This window comes from Orbicella franksi, chromosome 9 (genome assembly GCF_964199315.1).
Source record: "Orbicella franksi chromosome 9, jaOrbFran1.1, whole genome shotgun sequence".
NCBI lineage: Eukaryota > Metazoa > Cnidaria > Anthozoa > Scleractinia > Merulinidae > Orbicella > Orbicella franksi.
In genome coordinates this window covers 24924392-24941863 of record NC_138153.1, presented here as the reverse complement: position 1 = coordinate 24941863, position 17472 = coordinate 24924392, and the positions used below count along the sequence as shown (strand labels likewise).

General features: G+C 41.5%; 1 protein-coding gene and 1 pseudogene across 1 annotated transcript; one reads left to right on the top strand and one right to left on the bottom strand.

Moving 5' to 3' along the window:
• The first annotated feature begins 8764 nt into the window (after positions 1–8764).
• Positions 8765–10603, top strand: LOC145498669 (uncharacterized). Its single transcript, XM_081478586.1, has 2 exons — positions 8765–9035; positions 10267–10603. Exons 1-2 carry the CDS (start codon positions 8765–8767, stop codon positions 10599–10601), a joined length of 606 nt encoding a protein of 201 aa, XP_081334712.1. The 3' UTR covers positions 10602–10603.
• Positions 10604–16037: 5434 nt separating this feature from the next.
• Positions 16038–17056, bottom strand: LOC145498664 (uncharacterized; annotated as a pseudogene).
• Between the last annotated feature and the right edge of the window lie 416 nt (positions 17057–17472).

Here is a 17472-nt window from a genome sequence, read left to right as displayed (position 1 = left end):
GCCAGAAAATCCAGTCATTGGCTAATGAATGCAACATAACACTCAACCGAAATTATTTTGTCCCAAGACAATATCCTTCATGCGAGCAGTTTCATTTCGAATACCGTAAGCAGTGGCGAGATTGAACGCATAATATCATCAATGCCATCAAACAAAGCCCCAGGGATCGACAAGATTTCTGTTCGTGTTTTGAAGGACTGCCTAAGCCCGATTCTTCCAGTAATTACGTCTATTATCAACACTTCTATTGAAACATGCAAATTTCCTACAGCTTGGAAATTAGCTGAAGTGACACCTCTCCATAAAGGTGGAAACCACGAACTGGCAAATAACAACAGACCAATTTCTCTTCTACCAGTTTTATCAAAAGTGTGTGAAAAGGTCGTACATAATCAATTCACTTCTTACTTGCATTTAAACGACAGGTTAACAAAGACCCAAAGCGGCAACAAAAAATGGCACTCAACCGAAACATCTGTCATAGAAACAACCGACACTATTCTTAAAGCGATAGACCAGAAGATGTTGACTTCGGTAGTGCTCTTAGACATGAGTAAGGCATTCGACAGCGTCAACCACGAAACCCTAATTTTGAAGTTGCGAGATGTAGGCGCCTCAGACCCAGTTATCCAGTGGTTTGGTAGCTACCTTAATGATAGACGACAAGTGGTTCGAATCCATTCAACATTGTCAGAGCCCTTGCCCATAGTCTGTGGCGTTCCGCAGGGAAGTATACTGGGACCACTTTTATTTAGCATTTACACAAATGATCTTTCTTCAGTACCACAGAATTGCAGTGTCCAGAGCTATGTGGACGACACTAAGCTAGTTATATCCTTCAAAAAGAAGGATACTGTAAACGCCTTTGCTGACTTAAGAGTTGATTTGCATAGAATAGGCCAATGGTGTTCCAACAACCATTTATTGTTGAACCCAAGCAAAACTAAACTCATGGTGTTTGGCAGCAGGCAAATGCATTCCAGACTGGACACTCCCAGCCTCACCTTCATGGGAAGAGAACTCGTACCGGAGCACACTGCTAAAGATCTTGGGGTGATTTTGGACAAGAACCTGACCTATGACGAACACATTACGAAAACTGTCTCCTCCTGTATGTCTTGTCTCGGTCAAATAAGCCGCACAAAGCATGTTTTTGACAAATGCACCCTACTAACTATTATAAATACTTTAGTTTTTAGTAAACTTTTTTATTGTTCGAACGTGTGGGCGAATACATCAAAAAGTAATATAAATAAATTACAAGGTATTCAGAACTTTGCTGGTTGAATTGCGACCAGTACACACAAATATGATCACATCACACCAGTTTTAAAAGAGCTTAAATGGCTACCAGTCGCGACTCAGTTATATTTCAGGAGCGCTATCATGGCCTACAAATGTCTAACATCTCGCGTGCCGGAGTATCTGTCTTCCCAGTTCAGTAAGCGAGGAGAAATAAGCGGACAGGCCACAAGAAGTTCACAAATGCTGAACATTCCTCTTTTTAAGTCTGCCAGTGGTCAGAGAACGTTCTACTACAGAACAGTCAATATCTGGAACTCCATGGATAGCTCTCTAAAAACTCTCGAGAAAGTATCTGCTTTTAAGTTTTATCTTAAACGTAAACTTATTAAGGATTTTATAGATTCCTAATTCTAGTTAATTAATCTTAATGAATCTTAGAGTTTTTAAGTAGTTTTAAATTATTATTGTATTGTCTTTGAAAAGCCTCTAAAGGGAAAGTCAATAAAGTATGTATGTATGTATGTATGATATGAGGGTCAATACAACCCTTGAGGGTGAACAAAACTCAGCAGCACTGGAACACTAGACACTTGATCAGTATCAATGTTTTCCACGGGGGAAGTCATGAAGTGCTTTATACCACAACTGAAAATAAACCCTTCAGTTGGCATCGAGATCCTGAAGGGGGTGGGTTTAATCCCTTTATGGGTCACATAGGTATTCTACTCTTGAATTGGGTATGTATTTAAGGAGAAGTTGCTTTTTCATCATTATCGCTAAGAGCATGAACAAAAGCCTTTCACAATGCCTATAACATTGGTCTGAACTAGGTACAGTGTAACTCTATTCAAAGGCTTGTCTGAAATAGGGTATTGATTAAAGGGTCATGTCAAAAATGGAGTATTGAATTTTTGGTCAGGTCATAAAATTAGTAGGGTAGGAAAAAGTGCAGATTCTGGTTATTAATTGGGTAGGGGTGTTGGGAAGCAGGCAGCACATCTCCGCCCAATTCTAGTGAGAGTACCCCACTTGAGCAAAATTAAAATTTTGCATGAATAATCAATATCTGTATTGCAAGTGTTTATTCCATATTACAAACAAAACAGTAAACAAAAGCTTGTTTACTTGGTACTCTACAGCACAAAGTCCATACCATACCAACAATTCCCTCACATGCAAGAGCCAGGTTCAGCTCTTGACATGTTGTCTCCAGGGGGGGAATGGTCATCCCAGAAAAATTGGGTGGGTTTGGCGGCCCCAATCCAGGTGTCATTATAAACTAGGGTATCTAAAAGATAGTAATGCTGTGGCACATTCTGTTACAATATGTGCGTGATTGTATAATCATTTACTAGGATTAGGATCAAAGGTCACTTTGAGGTGTAGGGTGCCAGATGAGTGAATAAAATGGAGTTTGAAATATGGTGGCAGCGGTGGGGTGTCTAATAACGTTTGAACCCGAAGACTAAACCTTTCTACTGTGGAGAGAGATATGAGTGCTATCCTGACTTAACACTCCTACGGCACTTTCAGTAAACGACTCTCTAAATGTCAGACACGGAGACTGATCCGCCGAGCGGAATGGCACAACAAATGCCTTTGGTAATGGCGAGTTCAAGTGTTTTGACTAACGTGATGGCTATGACTCCTGGCATCTTGCCTCCAGGAAAGTTGAACTTGACTTCAACAGAAAACATGGCAGAAAACTGGAAAGTTTGGAAACAGATGTGGAACAATTATGTGATCATTGCGAAACTTAGCACGCAGCCCCCAGAATACAAGGTAGCGTTGTTTCTTCACTGCATAGGAGTAGACGTGTTGAAGATTTTTAATGGTTTTCAGTTTGATAGCCCAGATGATAGAAACAATCTAAGCAAGATTATAGAGAAGTTTGATCAATACACAATCGGTGAATTAAATGAGACATTTGAAAGATATAATTTTAACTCATGAAACCAAGAAGAGAATGAAAGCATTGACGCCTACGTCACGGCTCTTTGCACACTGGCGAAAACGTGCAACTTCTGTGATTGTATGCGTGACTCCATCCTTCGTGACCGAATCATCCTTGGCATATGAGACAAACATATACGAAAGCAACTACTGCAGGAAAGGAATTTAGATCTAAAGAAGTGTATTGACATCTGTAGAAGCACTGAAGCCTCAAATTCCCAGTTGAGACAAATCTCCGCAGCACAGACCGAGGATGTACATAGTATGAAAGACAAACAACAGCTGCCGAAGAGATGTTTGGACAAGTCAAAGAAGAACCGGAAATCAGAAGAAAAGCTTGGAAAAACATGCAAATTTTGTGGTCAAATTCATGTTTTTGAAAAAGGCAAGTGTCCCGCGTGGGGAGCCACATGTGCTAAATGTAAAGGAAGAAATCATTTTGCCTCAAAATGTAACAGCAAGGTCCACAGTATGAGAGGAGTCCGAAGAATCAGAAGAAAGTGACATAGAATACATCACAAGCATTACAGACCAACCGGAAGTGGTACATGCAATGAAGAAAGAATACCCGAAAGAAATCTACACTGAAATGGTTGTTGCAAAGAAACCCGTGAAATTCCAAGTTGACAGTGGTGCTTCAGTTAATGTGATTTCCGCCGAACTTGCTCCAGACGAGTCACTCAAGCGCACGACGAAGACACTGTGAATGTGGAATGATACGACACTGCAACCTCTTGGATCCTGTCGCATCATTATTCAAAACCCGAAGAATGGAAGGAAGTTCTCAGTGGAATTCTTAGTTGTTGAGAAACAACTAACACCAATCATAGGAGTGCAGGCAGCTCAGCAAATGGGCCTAATTACCATCAATGAAGAAAATCTCAAGATTGCACAGCCACCTAAACGGACGAGGCCAGCAGTCAAGAGTCTCAGTACAACTGAAGAAATTATCAAGCATCACCCTGCAGTGTTCCAACCAGAATTAGGAACACTACCCGGAACGGTGCATTTAGAAGTGGATCAAAACATCACTCCCGTAGTTGCGCCACCTAGGCGTGTACCAGCTTCACTCAAGGGCCAGCCGAAGCAGGAACTGGACCGTCTGCAAGAAATAGGCATTATTGCTCCAGTAGACGAACCCACCCAATGGGTCAGCGGTTTAGCTGTGGCAGTTAAGAAGACCGGAGCTTTGAGGATCTGCCTAGACCCCAGACCATTAAATACAGCACTTAGAAGAGAGAGATATCAGCTACCTGTGCTAGAGGACATACTTCCTGAGCTGTCTGAAGCACGAGTCTTTTCCACAGTCGACCTAAAATCTGGTTACTGGCATTGTGTCTTGGCACCAGAATCAAGTGTCCTTACAACATTTGCCACTCCCTATGGCAGGTACCGTTGGTGTCGTCTACCTTTTGGTCTATCCGCATCGTCAGAGATATTCCAGAAACATCTACACCATGCCTTCGAGAACCTGGAAGGAGTCCTGTGTATTGCAGATGACATCCTGATCTGTGGAAAGGAGCAAAATGATGACGAAGCTACCTCAAACCATGACGAGAACCTGGAGAAGCTGCTTCAAAGATGTCTAGCTTACGGCATAGTTCTGAACGCAGACAAGATGAAACTGTGCCAAAAAGAGGTTCCTTACATGGGTCACCTGTTATCGAGCGATGGTCTGAAACCTGACCCCGGTAAGGTGGAGGCTGTAACCAAAATGCCTAGACCAGAAGATGTGGAAGGAGTTGAAAGGCTCAATGGCTTCGTAAACTACTTGGCGAAGTTCCTTCCCAAGCTTTCGGAAATCATGGAGCCCATACGTCGCCTGACAAGAAGACACACAATGGCAATGGTCAGAGGAGCAGGACAGCGCATTCCAGAAGATACAACACATGGTCACACAAGCTCCAGTGCTGAGCTATTATGACCCTTGCAGTGAGCTCACTATCCAATGTGATGCAAGTCAAAGTGGCCTCGGAGCAGCTTTACTTCAGAATGGCCGACCCATTGAGTACGCAAGCCGAGCATTGACAGAGACAGAGAAACGATACGTGCAAATTGAAAGAGATGCTAGCTATCGTTTTCTCTCTTGAGCGATTCAACCAATATACATTTCGTCGACATGTCAATGTGGAAAGTGACCACAAACCACTAGAAGTGATTCTTCAGAAGCCGCTTTTCACGTGTACCACGGCGATTACAGTCAATGATGATGAGACTGCAGAAGTATGACTTCACTGTCCACTATGAGTGCGGTAAAAACATGCACCTGGCCGACACGTTGTCGCGAGCTTTCCTCCCGTTTGAAGGTGATAATGAGGACGACCTAGAGTTTGTGAACATGGTCAACTATGTACCCATTTCTGACAAGCACATCACTGAAATTAAGGCTGAAACTTGGAAAGATCATTCTTTACAAAGTTTATCTGAAACCATTCTCAAAGGCTGGCCAGAAGAAAAGAAACTTGCCCCTGAACTGACTCACCCATATTTTGATATGTGGGATGAGTTGACTCTTCAAAATGGATTGATTTTCAAAGCAAATGCTGTGGTGATCCCTAAGAATCTTCGTGCAGACATGAAAGCAAGAATTCATGCCTCCCATTTAGGAACAGAGTCATGTCTAAGAAGAGCACGTGAATGTATCTACTGGCCCGGAATGTCGGCTGAAATCAAGCAGTACATCCCAAGATGCGAGATATGCAGGGAGTTCGATACAACGTCGCAACCCAATGAGTCCTTGATGAGCCACGAGGTCCCCTCTCGGCCCTGGGAGAAGGTAGGCGCTGACATCTTTACGCTGGATGGTAAAGACTATTTGGTTACCATCGACTACTACAGCAACTTTTGGGCGGTAGACAGGTTACCAGACACCAAGGCAACCACAGCCATCCTGAAGCTGAAAAGCCACTTCTCCCGCTATGGAATACCTGATCAAGTCGTGAGCAACAATGGTCCACAATTCACCTCCAAAGAATTTGTGTCATTCGCAAAGACCTGGGACTTTGAGCACCTAACCAGCAGTCCCGGGAACAGTAAGGCTAATGGCAAGGCAGAGTCTGGAGTAAGGACAGCCAAGCGTCTCCTACGGAAGTCTATCAAGGCTGGGAGTGATCCGTATTTGGCTTTCCTTGATTATCGGAACACTCCTACCCAAGCGATGACCACGAGCCCTGCGCAGCGTCTGATGGGCAGGCGGACCAAAACGCTCCTCCCTACAGCACAAAGCCTCCTTATGCCTAAGACAACCTAGTCTGGAATTGAAAAGAGCCAGTTGAAAGAGCGCCAATGGGCCCAAGCCAAGTATTACAACAGAAACACAAAGGATCTACCAGTACTACATGAAGGGGATGTCGTACGAATGAAACCCTTTAAGTTAGGTGCCAAGTCGTGGCTGAAGACCCAAGTAACTGCAAGATTAGATGAGCGATCTTACACGGTAGAGGCTGAGAATGGAACTGTCTACCAAAGAAACAGGCAGCACCTGAAGAAGACATCAGAATCACTGATTCAGCCCATTCAATCAGATCCAGTGGATGACTCAAGCATTCCCAGTCCAGATTCACTCAGCGTCCCTACCTTATCTGCAGAACCAGTTGACAAACCCCCAGGATCGACCTCTTGTGAGAGCAATACCGATCAGCACCAGAGGCCAGGGCGTGACAGGAGACCCCCGGCGTACCTGAAGGACTACGTGTGCTCATGAATAACCATTTCAATTTACTAACTCACTTGTTACAGTTCAGAGACTGATCACAGATTATTTCATTACAAGTGCTTTGTTGAGCTTGGACCCTTGATTTATCTTGATTTTGACTAAGTGAAAAACGCTTAAGTTTTTTCTTTATTTTTGAAAGAGAGGATGTTACAATATGTGCGTGATTGTATAATCATTTACTAGGATTAGGATCAAAGGTCATTTTGAGGTGTAGGGTGCCAGATGAGTGAATAAAATGGAGTTTGAAACACATTCTGTTGATAGTGACATATTTAATGCCGTGATTCATCTATCTGCGGGTTTCAAGACTTAAATTAACTGTTATTTCTCAAATCATGGTGTCACTTAAAATCTGTCCTTGTATGCATCAACTTCATGCATGATGGCGCATCGATGGCGAGGTGTGACAAAGGATCGAGACAAAAAAGCACATTGTTATCTGAAGTATGTTTGGACATAAAACGATACACATCAGCCTCTCCTTTACCAGATCACAAAAAATCGAAAGATGTGAAAATTGTAGGAGCAGAAATCTAACTTATAAATTCTGTACTGGTACGCATTAAATATCTCTAGAACTTGACAGACTGTGTTGAGAACGTGTTCATCATGATGTGTGAAAATACTCAAGCTTTAGCTTAAATTCATGTTTCGATGAAAAGGAATAGATTGCAGCATATATGAAATCAGTGTGTTCCACGGTTTTCGTTGTTTTAATTATTCTACAGGCTTTAGTAACGACGATTTCTCTTCATTTAAGAATTCGACGAAGGAGGCGAGACTGCTGAGAAATGACATACTAAGATTAAGATGTCACAATTAATCGTCCACATTTACAAACTTTCACGTACCACATAGCAAGAGTTGTAAAAGTCAAGCACGATCTCCTTCACATCGCTTTAGAGGTAAATCAGAGCAAACTTTCTCAGTGGAATCCACGCGAAAAAGGACGACGGCTTGACGAGTATGACATCCTCTTGTTGTTTGAGGCGCAATGCACTCTGGTAAAAGTGGCGCAGTGCAGTCTGGTTAACTGGAATACATTCTGGTAAAAAGTGATGAATTCGAGAATTCGTACCCCCTTCTATATATTCTTCTTAAATCCTGATTATGTTGTTGCTCGCTCGCTATGCTCACTCCGTAGCAATTAAAGCCCCACCAGAAAGTATTTAAAATGTGTGACTTCAAATAAATGTGAGTGTCACTGTTTGATAGGTATGAAACACTGAAACACTGCACGAAGACATCCTCCAAGGAGGCAATATTGCAAGCAGGCAGTGTTAACTCCATGGGTGTGTTTATGACCCACAAAACATTGCCTCTCTCAGAGATGTTTTTGTGGACTTCTACTCAGGCTGTACAAAGTCAACCATAGCCCGAGGAAAAGAGGCAGTGCATTCAGCACTCTTTGTTACATCTAATGAAGTTGTTAATGGAACAGCAAGGTATATTGGAAAACATTTAGAAACACAATTTTTTTCTCACACTAATTACTCTCACAGGCAGGCTGAATACTATGAAAACAATTGAATACTACACGAATACCAAAATTAAGGCATATCACTTCAAATTACAAATGAAAAACCAAAGTACTGAAAATATTAATGAAGCCCATGTGTTTTAAAAGTAATGTTTGGCATATAAGGGAATATATATGAGGCTATCAAATCAATTACTCAATCAAAGGAGACCATCATGAAAAAATTAACCTCGCAATGCAAGGCATGCAAATAAGGCAAAGTTAGTGTTTCCACAGGTAAATTCTGTTTGGTTTTAAAATAGTAGACATTCCCAGGCAATTACCACCACACAGACCCTCAACTACGATATAGTGAAATTCATCACAAACCAATGACATACACTTTATATCTTTATATCTTGCAGGGAGATCAGAAGGATTGTACACATACTGGTGAATCTATAAGGGGATTGACACCGGAGGAAATTAGGGCACATATGGAGTACAAGAGAAAACTCAATTCAGGAGAGCTCTCTGCATCCATTGGATCATTAATCGCATTGGGAACTCGCTTTACCACAACTGGGGTGAAAGAAGTCACTGATGCGTACATCGCCACTGTTGCCCCTATTCTCACGGGAACAATGAGCGATGTAGTTCTCAGTTATGCCATTGTATTGTGGTTTGCTAAGCAGTTATGTTAATTAAACATTGGTACATTGGTATAAATGTAATTATATTTAACAATTTAGCTTATTCACATCAGGCTCGGTGAACATTGGTGAATATAATTTACCTCAACTGCTTCTCGGTAAATATTCACCAATGCTCACTGAGCCTACGGTGAATAATTGTTTTAGTATAACTTTCAGAGGTGAATATCAAAAAATGACATTTGAAAAATGCACCAAGATGTTTTTCCTTTCTTTATTTAAATGTTTAGTTAAGTCTATGTGAAACTAAGATTGCGTTCCTTTGAGGTAATCTGGATCAGGATCAGTGATGGAGGATCACTCGAATCATTGTGCATTGAGGGTATTGGTTTTGGTAATATTGAAAAAATTTCCCCTTAGCATAGTTATACCGATAAATTCATACTCACGCCTGCGACCAGTCTTGGGAAAAAGAATGCCCACTTTCAGTGAGCCAAAAAAGGCATTTAAATAATGTTAGAGGAAAAAAAGTTTTGCATATGTAAATTCCACAAAATAACTTCCTTTACAGTTCATGATCGTGAAAGGGTTAACAAATATTAATAATGCCGTCATCAATCCCCCACTCTCCTGAAAAGTAAAAATTATGGCCCCTGTATACAGCACGAGCTCATGTATGCAAAGTTATCCTGAAATGTGGAAACAAGTGTCACAAGTGTAGTTCGGAAGCTAGTAACTATATTAATGTAACCCCATTATATCAGGCCAAGACGTCAAAATGCGACCCCATCTAGTGGCACAACATCCCCATTAGGATATAGGATATTTCCAGGAAGCTATTACCACCCTAGACTAATTCTCCATGAAATCAATCACTGTGCCTTAATTTCTAATGTTGGTTCCCACTATTGGTTATGCATGACCACATTCACAAATTCTTCAGCTTTGCGTTTCTTGTTGCATAAGTATTCAGCTGTTGCAAGAAAAAAATTGTCAGAGGTTTATCAAGTTTACTCTCAAATGATCATGATAAAAGTGCACAGAAGTTATTGACCATTAACCGTGATGGTTATCGGGGATTTGGTGTTAACTTTTGGGCATGTTTCAGCGGCCTTAAATCCTAATAATGTCATATCATGTCTTCCATCGGACTGAAGTGACCCTCCGATCTAGTTTTAAAACTCGGGTAAGATATATTTCTCATCTTTTCATATGGTATTGCTTCTTATTTTTAATTTTAGCTCTGAAAAATAAAGCTAAAGGAAACGGGGAGCAAGAGAAAACTAAAGAGGAAAGTGACAAAGAAGAAGGTGACACAAAAAGTGACAAAGAAGAAAGTGGAGGTGAAAATGATGAAGATGAAAGCAGACAGGAAAATGACAAAGCAATCAAAGAAAGAGAAGAGGAAAGTGTCTACGAAGGAAGTGAAGAGGACACTGACGAAGATGAAAGTGAAGAGGACAGCGACGAAGAGGAAAGTGGAGAAGAAAGTGATGACGAAAGTGACGACAAAGGAAGTGAAGATGAAAGTGACGAAGGAAGTAAAGAGGAAAGTGATGAGGGAGCTATGCAATAAAGTATGTATGTATGCACGTATGCGTGCACGTTTGTAAGAACAGGATGAAGTGCCTCGCAATCACAAAACTGTAGAATTAACAGAGGAGGAAGCTGGGCCCCTTACAAAAAAAACAAAGAAAGGTAACCATTTTGAAGTTTTTTTTTTCTTACAAATATTTGTCACAAAAAAGGATCTATAAATGGACTCTCAAGCCAAGTTGTACCAACAATAAGGCTGTGCTAATTAAGTATTTTAAAGTAATTATGTATTTGTTACGAGGGTAAAGACAAAGGCTCAGATTTCACAAGTGATATTCATCCTGGGATTATCACAGGTAGAAATTTTTAATTGACATTCATTTTTAAAAATATTTCACATAGTATAACTAGTAGTTTAATTTATATACCTCAGTGGAACCTCAATTTAATGAAGTCACCAGGGACTGGCCAAATTTGTTCGTTAAATCGAGAGTTCGTTATATCGGAAACCTCGATATAACGAATCTGAGGGGAAACAGCCAAAATGTTCGTTATATCGAGGTCATAGTTAATGATTGATTTGTAAGACAGGTGACTTCTGTCATGTAATTCAATGCAATTTTCGTCACCCAGAAGTGCCGCATTTTGAGATACAATTCATTAAGTATGGTGGCTTTCAGTATCAATTATTTTCACTTTTGAGCAGACACGGAGCTTTTGTTTTCAGAAGAATGACATTTTCAGAGTAGCGATTTAAAAATGTTGCAACATAGAGGTTATACAGAAAAATGTCTATGTAAACAAGGAAACATTGTAATTTGTTGTATCGAGGTAGGTTTTACGTTTGGGCATCCGGATTATGTTCATCACATTGAAGAATTCGTTATATCGAGGTTCTATTCCATACATTTTACCGTAACTTTGGCCGGGACAGAATATTGTTTGTTATATCGAAGACTTCATTAAATAGAGGTTCATTAAGTGGAGGTTCCACTGTAGTAATCTAGCCTGGAAAGCTGTGTGCAGCTCTCGCCAAAGAGTAAAACAGCAAGACCATGGGCAACCCAGAGACCGATGGCGAAAGAAAAAGGAGAACATTCATGCACTTGACACAGCTGAGCAAAGTGCTGAAGCTCCACCACCAGAGAACACACCACACATGCTGGACATTCCACAACACAACACTCCACAATTGTACTTTCACTCCTTCTACATAAACAGTGTCTCTGAGAACGACACACAAGCTTTACTACAGCTACAAGTGGACTCAGGTCAAGTAACAGCACCCCTATTATGCAAAATTGACACTGGAGCAGAAGGGAATATCATACCCGTGGACATATACAAACGTCTGTGCCCACAGTCAAGCTACAGCCCAGAAGGCACACCGCTTGGACTAAGTACCCAAAGACGAGTACCCGAAGCGCTACATGAGCCTCTTAAGAGAGAACTTGATGCACTTGTTGAACAAGGCATCATAGCAAAAGTAGATGAGCCCACCAACTGGGTGAACTCATTAGTTTGCATGACCAAGGCCAATGGTACGCTTTGATTGTGCTTAGAACCAAAAGACCTCAATCATGCCATCAAGCGCCCACATCACTGCACCCCGACATTGGACGATGTACTTCCAAAGCTAAATGGAGCCAAATACTTCAGTATTGTAGATGCCCGAAGTGGATATTGGAACATTAAACTTGATCATGCCAGCTCTTTGTACACAACATTCAACTCACCTCATGGCAGATATAGGTTCCTGCGGCTTCCCTTTGGTCTGATCTGTGCCCAGGACATCTTTCAGAAGAAAGTTGACGAAACTTTTGGAGATCTGCCTGGTGTAACTGGCATTGCTGATGACATCATCATCTATGGATGTGACCTCGCTGACCATGATGTAAACCTGAAAGTAGTTATGGAATGTGCTGGTGAAACCAGTTTCCGTTTCAATGCAGACAAATGCAAGATAAGATGTACAGAAATACCATTTTTGGCCACATCATCAGCTCAAACAGCCTCAGACCAGACCCACAGAAGGTGGAAGCAATTAGCAACATGGACCCCTCCACAAGTCTTGCTGACCTACAAACCTTTCTTGGCATGACACAGTTCCTCAGCCGTTATCCTGCCCAACCTGGCAGCACACTCAGCCACCCTTCGGGACCTCACCAAGAGAAGCAGTGAGTTCCAGTGGCAGCCCCAGCACCAGCTAGCTGTAGCTAAGACTAAGAAAGCCATCACACCAGCCGATTCATTACAGTACTTTGACAGTACAAAACCAGTGACCATCCAAGTTGACACATTCTCGCATGGCCTTGGTGCAACCCTGCTCCAAGACAAGGGCCCCATCGAGTATAGAAGCAAGCTCTTGACAGAGACAGAATCATGTTATTCAAACATCGAGAGAGAAATGCTAGCCGTGGTACATGGTCTTGAGAAGTTCCACTACTATGTATATGGAAGAGGCGTCACTGTTGAGACAGACCACAAGCCATTAGAGGTGATTTTCAAGAAACACCTTGCAACAGCTCCTCCACGCATCCCAAGGATGATGCTTAGGATCCAGTAATACGATGTGGACATCAAGTATGTCCAAGGAAAGAACGTCCCACTGGCTGATGCACTGTCCAGGATCAGCCCCTGTCCTGGTGATACGATTGAAGGGCTGGATGTATCTGTCCATGAACTGCACCTCCACCTGAATGCAAGCTCAACAAGAATTGCTCAGATTAAAGAAGAACTCCTCTCACTTCGTTCAACCATCACCCAAGGATGGCCCGACACAAGATCAGATTGCCCAGCACACCTTCATGCATTCTGGAATTATCATGACGAATTAACCGTTGCAGACGGAGTAATCCTGAAGGGTACACGCATTCTCATTCCGAAGAGCCTACAGGCAGACATATTGCAGCAATTACACTATGCACATCAAGGAGCAGAAAAATGCAAACTCCGTGCTAAGGGTTCAGTGTTCTGGGTCAACATAAACCGCGACATAGAAGAGATGGTCAAATCCTGCGCTCCATGTCAACACAATCAAAATATGAACTTAAAGGAGCCCCTCATGCCTCATGACATCCCACAGAAACCATGGCACACACTTGGATGTGACCTATTCTTTTGGAACAACTTATCCTATTTGTTGCTATCTGACTATTACAGCAAGTTCCCGCTGGTGCGAAAGTTGAACAACATCCAGTCAGACACAACAATAGCACACCTGAAATCCATTTTTGAAGAACATGGGATCCCAAATAAACTTGTCACTGGCAGTGACACTCAGTTCACCTCTGCATTATTCCAAGAATTCTGCAGCACTTATGGTTTCACCCACGTGACAACAAGTCCGTACTATCCACAAGCCAATGGTTTCATCGAGAGAATCGTACAGACTGTAAAGAACCTCCTCCAGAAATGCAAAGAATCTGGTGCAGATCCTCATCTTGCCATGTTATGCCTTTGCAGCACCCCACTTGACCACAACATTGCATCACCAGCAGAGCTTTTAAACTCAAGAGTATACCAAGCAAACCTCCCTTCTGTATCCAAACCAGGCCTGTCCTTATCTGCAGATGGAGACGTAAACACCAAGCTCCAAGCATGGCAAGACCAGCATAAAATCACAGTATGACAGGTCTTCCAAGCCACTTCCTGCCATATACCCTGATGACCCAGTGCGTGTACTTAGCCCACACAATCACAAATGGGAACCTGGTATTGTCAAGTGTAGCACACAGGCCCCCCATTCATATATGGTCGCCATGGCAGATGGCAGTACCCTCAGGCGAAACCGCAGTCATCTTCGGCCAACAGGAGAGAAAATTTGTATCCAGAGCAACAACCCCAGTGATGAACCATTGACACCCCTGAATGAAGTCTATAGCACCACGCCCAGCACCTTACCAAGTGAGAGTTTCCCTACGTGTGAACAGACCACACCGGCACCTGCCAGTACACCACAGTTGAGAGGTCCAGCTCCAGAACCCCCACTCTGCTGATCCTGAAGGCTTTTCAAGCCCCCTGACAGATTGGATTTATAAACTGAACAAAACTCATTGCTAATTTTTTTGTTTTTTGTTGTTGTCACTCTTACCATATCTCCGTCAGAAGGAGGGGATGTCGTAGTTTGCATGTGGTTTTCCTACATGCGCGCATGCACATCAGTGTCATGCATGTTGCTCGCTCGCTCGAATAAAAGTTGTTGCCTTGATTACTTTGAATCGTCTTGAATCTCTACCATCCTGACCTGAAAACACAACACCCTCTCCAACCAAGTCGGTACAAAAGCTCCAACAAAAATGCTGCGTTAACTAATTATTTTTAATGTGTTTGTTACAGGAGGTCAAGACAAAGACTCAGGTTTGACAGATGAAATTCATCCTGGGATTATCACAGGTAGACATTTTTAATTGACATTTATTTTTACAAATATTTCATATAGTATAACTAGTAGTTTAATTTATATACTAGTAATCTAGCCTGAATGAACAATCAATCACTCTATTTGTCCCAATGTTAATGGGTAAAAATTCAAGTTGATTTACACAGTAACATCTGATTTATTCATTGCTAACTGCTACTGAACCTTATTCTACTGCCTTGATTTTATATTAGTCTAGAATTAGTCTAGAATCTTTGACTGAATATGTTTCAAACCTGTAAGGTGGCTATGAACTCCACATACAGTTAATGCTGTGCCAAAAGTTGCACGAATATTCAGCTAATCAAAATTGATAATATTTCAAAGTGCTATTTTTGAATTTTGATCGTTGCTATAACAACCTATTGTGTCACAAAAATGACACCAATATTGGGCTGTTTTCTGATACCATGATTGTTGTGTCAACTGATAAATGGTGGGTATAGTGACCCATCGTAATCTAAGTCTTGGAAAGTTCTGGAAACCATTGGGTTTACTAATGAATAATTTTAGCGTGAGGGTGTAGGGGGTTCTTGACACATGTTTGGGTACAGGGATGCCCTCGAGGGTTTGAAATTCTGACTCTGTTTAGGACAAAAACACTCTCGAAACCCTACCCTATGTAGGACAACACCCTCTATTTTAATATCCTGTTTGGGACAAGAGACAAAATATACAGTCACTTGTTTTACAGGAATTTAAACTGTTTCATAAGCCATTCCAATCAGAAAAATCATGTTTGATGCATCTAATACCCATTTATTGCATCTCTACACTTGAACTTGACAAAATGCCATTAAGCATTAAGCTCTAAATTAGTTTCCAAAGCAAAATGCCATCATAACATCAAAAGAAAGGTGATTTTTTTTCAGTACCAAATCAAAGAGAAATGATTAACTCAATTACTGTATGATGTTTCAGAATAAAAACTAGCGGTAAAAAACAACGTTTCGATCTCTCTGAGATCATTTTCAAGTTGAAGAAAAAACGAATGAAATATACATATATAAGTACAACTTAGGGTGTGAGAATGTCAAATGATAAAATATGTAAATGCTAACGCTAAAATGTAAGTGTTAAAATAGTAAAATACTATAAAAAAACCTATACTAATAACTTTGCACGGATTGAATCTGACTGTTTATTCAAGGTTGGCTTACGCTCCTTTATAAAGAGCATTTCGTAGATCAGGTAGTCGCATTTACTTTGGCCCTTTCTCAAGATCTTAAAATCATGATATATGTCACTTGGGACTGTTCCATGCTGTTCTTTGATGTGATTCCCGATTGAAGACGATCCTTTGTGTTCCTCAATGCATTGATAGAGGTGTCGGCACGTGTACCCAACATAGTTTGCATCACACAAACCACACTTGTAGTAGTAAACAACGCGTTGCTGGTTAATGATAGGCAGCTTCTTTTCTTTTGGTTTGGTCTCGTGTCCGATCTTGTGGCTTGTATACACGGGATGAATATCAATTACAATTTTTTGGCCTAGTTCCCCAAGTTGTCTTCGGGTGGAATTGGCCGATCTCTGATCCTTGAATGGTAACACTATTCTGACAGGCGTTTCATTCACGTTATGTGCTCGAGTGGAAATTGCATCGCCAGAAACTTTCTTGGTGACAAAATTACTGATGGTTGATTGTATCAATTGCATTGGGTACTGGAGTCGGGAGAACGTCTGTGTGAGACGATCACATTCCAGGTGGAACAGTTGCCAGGTAGATGATAGTTTCAAGGCACGATCCAGCATTTTTTTAGCAATGACTTCTTGTATCTAACGTCGACGTGGCTCTTGTGATGTAGTAATAATCCAGGGTCAGTTGGTTCTCTGCACACCCTTGTCTCCAGGCAACCATTGCATTTCCTGACGTCTGTTCCCAGGAAAGGAAGTTTACCGTGTTCGCCAAGTTCCATGGTGAAGCCGACAGATGAATGGCTCTCATTTAGAGAGGAAAGGAATGCTTCAGCTGTTTCAGTGGTAATAATGCCTTGATGAAAGTACAAACCTCTATCAGTCAATGACCACACCATCAGTGATGTTTTTAATTTTGTGGATTCTCTCCATGACATGGAAGTTGACAATCACAGTATCCTGGTTTTATATGACGTAACTTTGCTCTTTACCAATGTCCCTGTTGATGAGGCGATACAAATTCTAGCTGAAAAGGCATTTAAGGACGACTGGTTCAATAAACAGCATAATCTCAACATTACAAAATCAGCCTGGGTAGAGTTGCTAAATATTGCCACCAAGAACCAACTTTTTCAGTTTGAGGGCAGTACTTTGTTGCAAATGAAATTAAAGACGAGAAGAAACAAAGAGCCATCCTGTTAAGCGTTTGTGGAAGCAAAACATACAGATTAGTTCGTGATTTGTTACAACCCCGGAAACCAGGCGATGCAGGTTTAAAAGAGATCTTAGAAAAGCTGGAAAGCCATTTTTCTCTGAAGCCAAGTGTTATCGTCGAGCGATTCAAATTCCATAG

Bases quoted from the DNA above. Each gene is read 5' to 3' on its own strand.
- LOC145498669 (XM_081478586.1), top strand. From the start codon at position 8,765: ATGACATACACTTTATATCTTTATATCTTGCAGGGAGATCAGAAGGAT. The intron at 9,036-10,266 runs GTTATGCCATTG...TTTTAATTTTAG, and splicing joins AATGAGCGATGTAGTTCTCA to CTCTGAAAAATAAAGCTAAA.